This window comes from Cheilinus undulatus, linkage group 7, assembly GCF_018320785.1.
Source record: "Cheilinus undulatus linkage group 7, ASM1832078v1, whole genome shotgun sequence".
NCBI lineage: Eukaryota > Metazoa > Chordata > Actinopteri > Labriformes > Labridae > Cheilinus > Cheilinus undulatus.
Window position 1 is genome coordinate 25,915,579 of NC_054871.1, and position 6,104 is coordinate 25,921,682.

At 38.2% G+C, this 6,104-nt stretch overlaps 1 protein-coding gene across 1 annotated transcript; it reads left to right on the forward strand.

Annotated features, from left to right (window-relative positions):
* Nucleotides 1-518: 518 nt before the first annotated feature.
* Nucleotides 519-5,836, forward strand: zgc:153738 (uncharacterized protein LOC558115 homolog). Its single transcript, XM_041791410.1, has 19 exons — nucleotides 519-529; nucleotides 783-1,110; nucleotides 1,222-1,341; nucleotides 1,562-1,744; nucleotides 1,833-1,904; nucleotides 2,204-2,409; nucleotides 2,516-2,600; nucleotides 2,687-2,797; nucleotides 2,907-2,982; nucleotides 3,215-3,321; nucleotides 3,477-3,563; nucleotides 3,633-3,694; nucleotides 3,818-3,900; nucleotides 4,181-4,288; nucleotides 4,373-4,572; nucleotides 4,853-4,939; nucleotides 5,030-5,207; nucleotides 5,303-5,541; nucleotides 5,699-5,836. Exons 1-19 carry the CDS (start codon nucleotides 519-521, stop codon nucleotides 5,810-5,812), a joined length of 2,457 nt encoding a protein of 818 aa, XP_041647344.1. The 3' UTR covers nucleotides 5,813-5,836.
* The last annotated feature ends 268 nt before the right edge of the window (nucleotides 5,837-6,104 follow it).

The window sequence follows — 6,104 nt, forward strand, 5'->3', positions numbered from 1 at the left end:
AGTCACTCTTAAATGTATGTGAAACACAAACAATTAGCTATTTATCCCTGTTTCTTTCTTTTCTTTTCTTTTATCTTATAACCTGCGCCAAGGAGGTTATCGGGAGAGTTTGTTAGTTTGTTTGTTAGCAACATAACTCAGAAAGTTAGGGATGGATTTTGATGAAATTTTCAGGAAATGTCAGAAATGGCATAAGGAAGACCTGATTAGATTTTGGGATCACCGTCTGGATCCAGGAATTTTTTTAAGGACTCTGTAGGCTACTATTGGGGGATAGGGCTAATGGCGGAGTTCTGCGCTCTCCGAGTGCTATTCTAGTTTTATTACTTTTATTGTTGTTGGTCCAGGACGTTGTAAAGCCAGTCGACTCACTTCCGGACTGACTGTTATAACTGTTACTATGGAAACCCGATAACTCTGACCTACAAGGCTGCACCGAGGCTACTTTTGTTTCTGTTTTATTTGTTAACTTGTTTTTTTTTTTTATCAGTATATTGAAAACTTTTCTCTCAATAGACATGTCGCAAAGGTAAACTTTTACGGAGTTGCTGCAGTTACCGTCTAGTTTACGGTTGGAGTAGAGCTAGCTAGTTATATTTAACTTTAGCCTGTTAGCAGGTCGTTTCATGTATTGTTTTTAAAGCAAAATGAAGAATAATGTTAACTTTAAAACATTGTTTAACTCATAGACATGAACAATGATACGTCACTTGACTATTATACCTGTCGTCTTCTTCTGTTATTTTGGCTCTTTGATCGACATCTTACTTCCACTGTTCCAGGACTTACAACCAGCTGTGGGCTGATGCCCAGTTAGAGCTGGGTCGTCTGCTGGCTGAGGAGCTGCCTGCTGAGGCCCCTCGACCTGAAAAGGACAGGGTGGTGTTCTTCCAGCGCCTGGCCAAGCTGTATGTACGGTACCTTCAAATCTTCAGACAGTTGGAGGAGGTCTATGACCAGATCGTCCACCCACAGAAGAGAAGAGTCATCCGGGCCATTCTTGATGGTGTGATGGGTAGGGTGTTAGAGCTGAAGAATGAAATGGTGGAAAAAGAGTTTTCAGAGTACCATTACATGGATGATGTCCTTCTTGACTTAAAGCTTTTACCTGTAAGTTTCAAATATGATGAACAGACTTAATCAGAAACAGCAGGATTTGACTGCATCGGTGTAGCTCCTTTTGTAACAGAATAAAAGTTTTTTCCTTGGCTTTTACTCCAGGCGGACCTTGAGATCCCTATCCCTCACTATTTCATTAGTGATCGCAGCAAAGAGCTACAAGAGCGAAAGATGATGCTGACAGAAATCCTTAAAGTGGTGGAGGTTACTGGAAGTCCAGAAGTGAGTTATAAAGTAGCTACCTGTTACATAAGCCTGCATTTATGGCCTTTATTTGGACATTTCACCAATGATTCTGTCTTCCTATATACAAAGAAATATAATGGATTCAAGTTTGAGACATAGATTTGAAAGAAAAAAGTTTTCTTTTAAAAGATTTATTTACGAGTAACTTACAAACAAAATATTGTGACAATGTTATATCTTTGTACAATTTATACAGCCTTTAGTGTACAAGGACATGAGTCAAGAGGAGGCCATTAAGATCATTCAGGTGCTGGAGAGGGCCCGCCAAGGACGCCAGAGGGCAAAGTTGAATGAAGAAAGCAGAAACATGAACAGGTTGTACGGAACCAAGGACCCTGGACCAGATCAAATTGAGCTGGCTGTGGTCTGCATTCAAAAGGTCCTCAGTTATTGGTATAGCTCTATACAATTCCTCTATCCTTTTGTCACCTTTTATGCTGTAAGACTGAGCTGAATGTGATCTGCAGGTGTGGAGAGGCTACATACAGAGGAAAAGGACAGATATTCTCAGATCTGAAGAAATGATTTTCCTGGGAATGGTGAGTAAAATGGATCTCTAACACTGCAAATTATCCTGAACTATTCTAAATACATCTATAACTTTTGGGAGAGAAAAACAAAACTGTGTTTAAGTCTTATTTGATCTATGCCTTGCTTGAGGTATGACATGATTTTGCTTTTGTTTCCTTCATCTCCTTTTATCATGTGTTCATGCTACACTTTATTTAAATAAAGTTTCCCATTACACTTTTCTTTTCATGAATAGTAATGGAAGCTCACAATAAATAAAGGAATGCAAATTTGTAACATTAAGTATGTTTGATAACACCCATGATAGGCAATGGATCCAAAATACCAGGTGCCCTGCCCTGCAGAAATTACTGCCCAGGCCAATGAAGCTCTTTCACACCTAAAACAAGAGGAGTATGAAGAAGACTACCTAAAGTCTGTAGATGATGTCACAAAGGAGCTAAGAGAAATGGAGGGTCATAACATCACTAAAACTATGAAAGAACAAATCCGACAGTGGTATATTGAATGTCGGTAAGATGGCACAGATGTCCTTTTTATGTGTTTATGATTTGTTTAAACCATTTCCACATTCCTTAAAGTCAGCCATCATTATTGTTTGTGTTTATTCCTCAAAAAGCGATGCTACAGGTTCATTTCCAGACTACCCCGACGTGGAGGAGGGAGGTTCACTGCTCATTTTTGCAAATAAAGACCCTCAACAGGTGTGATACACCCTGGACCAAAAGTAATTTACATTTTAGTGCAATATCAAGAAAAAATAACATTTGGTGTGCTCCTGTTTGATAAGTTAAGAGAAGAAATTGCTGCTAAAGAGGAAGAGGATTCCAACAACAAACCAAAAGGGAAGGAGGAGAAGGACAAGGAACAGAAGAAGGATAAAGGGAAGAGTGATGAGGAGGTAAGGACTTATTTATTAATTTTAAAATTCTGCAAATAATAAATAGTTTCACCTTTTTAAATCCCTGCCAGCTTTTTGTGAATCAATGCCACTTTTCCCAAACCTTCAGGAAGAAGAAGCAGGGTTGAAGATGCTATCTTCAGCTTTTCTGCCTGACTTGGTAGTTGGAAACAAAACATTTGCCGGTGTGTTGGTTTATACGTTTTTATTGCCTTTCAAATTAAGAATTATTCAAAAACTTTGTCTAAATTGAAGATCATCAGATCATATTAAGTTCCAAAGTACTTTGTTTTGATGTATAAAGTAAAGCATGGAAATTTTAATTTAGTTTTCTTGTCATGGTATAAGCATCTCCTGTTTCATAGAAGTAGCTTATTCACTTAAAAGAGGCCCACATCTGCTTTTTCTCACCCTCAGATATTTGGCAAACCCGAAACGAGTCACAAAACTTAAGCCAGAGACATGAGGTAGAGCTGATCAAGGAACAGAAGAGGAAAGATATTGAGGCAGAGATCCGACTACAGGTGGTGCCAACTTGAGCATACAGCACTTTAAGGACATAACATGTTGTAATCAATACACAAAAGCCATTTGCTCCAATTCAGGTGCTGGTAACATCACTGAAAACTAATTTAGCACACCTACAGCTCCACTCATTGTTTTGTCCTGCCTGTCTCAGGTAGATGAGGAGATGAGACAAGAGCTGGCCGAATGGAAACTATCTGTGGATAAAGACAAGGGGAGTAAAACTAAAGGGAATGCAAAGGTAGGAAGAAAAAGAAAAACAAACCACACCAACTGAGCCATTTCCTGATGACATTTTTTTCCACCATAGAAAAAGAAAGGATCTAAGAGTGGGAAGAAGAAAAAAAAGGAAAAAGATTTGACAGCTGATAGGTGAGATCACAAGGCTGATGCTCTTCTGAAGATTTCCTGTACAGAATGATGTTGCATAAATTCAAATACACAATGCAAATGGTGTAGATAGAAATAACATCATGCCATTTTCATGTCTGCCAGGACGCTTGAGTCTCTTTGTCAGGAGTTGGTGGAACAAGGCTTGTTGAAAAAGGCTGATAATGTTAGAATGCAGGATTACTTGGGTAAGACTTTCACATTTTTTAACTGTCATTTAAAGGGTTAGAAATCTTTCATTTATTAATAAGTTAACAGAACTCTCGACATGTAGCTCTATGTGACAGTCAAGGTAACATCTAACTGGTTAGTGGTAATGTGCTGCCCTCTTCTGGTTTATTATCACCAAAACACCATCATCAAAAATAATTTTTCCTTAAAAGCCATTTTCGTTGTCAGGAAATACATTCGGGTATCTTACATTTATAAATAAATGTCAATCTTAAAGTTGTTCCTCCATCTTCTCAGGTGACTATAGCTACCTCGGGACCACCCTGAGGCAAAATGACATTGAGCCGATGCCATCACTGTCAGATGTTCGCCAGATCTTATCTCTGTATGCAGTTTTACCACTAGGTATGATCAGCAGTTGCATCATTTTTAAAAATACATTTGATCATATCCTTTGTGGTGTAACTATAAAATGTGTTTTGTTGACAGGCTCTCAGGTGGTACATGAAAAAGCTCCTTTGATAAAGGCCATCCTACTGGCAGGACCCTCAGGTGTAGGAAAGAAGATGTTGATCCATGCTATCTGCCATGAGACTGGTGCAAACCTGTTTGACCTGTCTCCTCTGAACACAGCAGGGAAGTACCCGGGAAAGAACGGACTCGCCATGATGCTCCACATGGTGTTTAAGGTAGCACAATGACACTGCCATTGAGCCAGCTTTATAATGATAGTGCTTATTCCAGAGTTCTTGAAAAAATAAATATCATAATCTTCACATACAAAAAGACTAGACTTAAACCAACCTTTATTTTTAACTCTTAAATGGTCTTAGAAGTTATTCCTCTTATTTAATTAATTTAAAAGTTTAATATTTGGTTAGGAACTTACTGGAACATGAGAAATGTAAATCATTTGCCTCTTGCGGATATTTTGGCTCACCCAGAAAGAACATAACCATCTTTCTGCAGGTTGCAAGATTGTTGCAACCCTCTGTAATATGGATTGAAGATGCACAAAAAATGTTCTACAAGAAAGTTCCCAAGGAAGAGAAAGAGGTACTTTAAGCGAAATGAAAAATGAATAGAATTGCCTTTTATTTTTTAAATATTTCAGTTCAAGTTCATATTACTTTCTGTGTGTAACAGTTGGATCCAAAACGCTTGAAGAAAGACTTGCCTAAGTCTCTGAAGCTGATCAAAGGGGAGGATCGTGTTTTAATAATTGGAACAACTAAAGATCCGCAAAGTGCTGACATCAAGTCTTTGTGTAAAATGTACAGCAAAATCATCCTAATCCCGAGACCTGACTATGGCTCTAGATACAGTAAGAATAGACAAATTCAGAATGTTTTATTTTACAATATTATCATAATGAAATCTCTGATGATTGTCATTAAACAGGACTTCTACTTCTTTCAGTACTGTGGAGGCAACTCATCAAAAAACAGGGAGGTGTAATAACGAAGGCACTGGACCTCAGCTGTCTTGCAAAAATTTCTGATGGCTACACACCAGGTCACATGGTCAAGGTGGTCCAGAGCATTGTCACCAAGCGTCGCATCGTACAGCAGGCAAACAGACCACTGACTGCTGATGAGTTTGTTCCTCCATTAGCGAAGATAGATCCTGTGTTTCAAGAGGAAGAAGAGGCCCTAAAGGTGCAGAGGAAATGTCTTTTTTTTGTTGTCATAGCCTTTCACATTTAACTGAGCAGCTGTAGTATGGTAAGCTGCAATTTTAGTTATAGAAATGATAAAATTTCTAAAGTTTAAAGTTAAGTTGCTGATTAGTTTTTTTTTTCTCTAATGTTTAAAGAACTGGTATGCTAAGACTCCCCTTGGGAAGAAGAGGATTAAAGCTGCCACAGGACAGGACGAAGAGGAGGCCCCAGTTAAAAAGAAAGGTGCAAAAAAGAAAGGAAAAAAATAAGTTTCTTTGATGTAAACTGATGACTTTCCAAGCTACTCCCTACAAAATAAACGCTTTTTAAATCATTATTAGTCATGTTGCCTTTATTTGTTTCTGTTAATTGGTTTTGAAAGACACATGGATGCCATGGCTGCTGTTTGAAATATGAAAAATCATGCAAAAATTATTTAAACTTGGTTTAATGGAAGGTCATAGTTCCAAAGTTTCAAATATGAATGTGTGATCTATAACAGAAGGTGCTAACTCCTGTCTTGTGACCATTATACAGGCGTTCCGAGTAGGACACAATCTT

Bases quoted from the DNA above. Each gene is read 5' to 3' on its own strand.
- zgc:153738 (XM_041791410.1), top strand. The intron at 1,111-1,221 runs GTAAGTTTCAAA...CTTTTACTCCAG, and splicing joins TTGACTTAAAGCTTTTACCT to GCGGACCTTGAGATCCCTAT. The intron at 1,745-1,832 runs GTCCTCAGTTAT...TGTGATCTGCAG, and splicing joins CTGTGGTCTGCATTCAAAAG to GTGTGGAGAGGCTACATACA.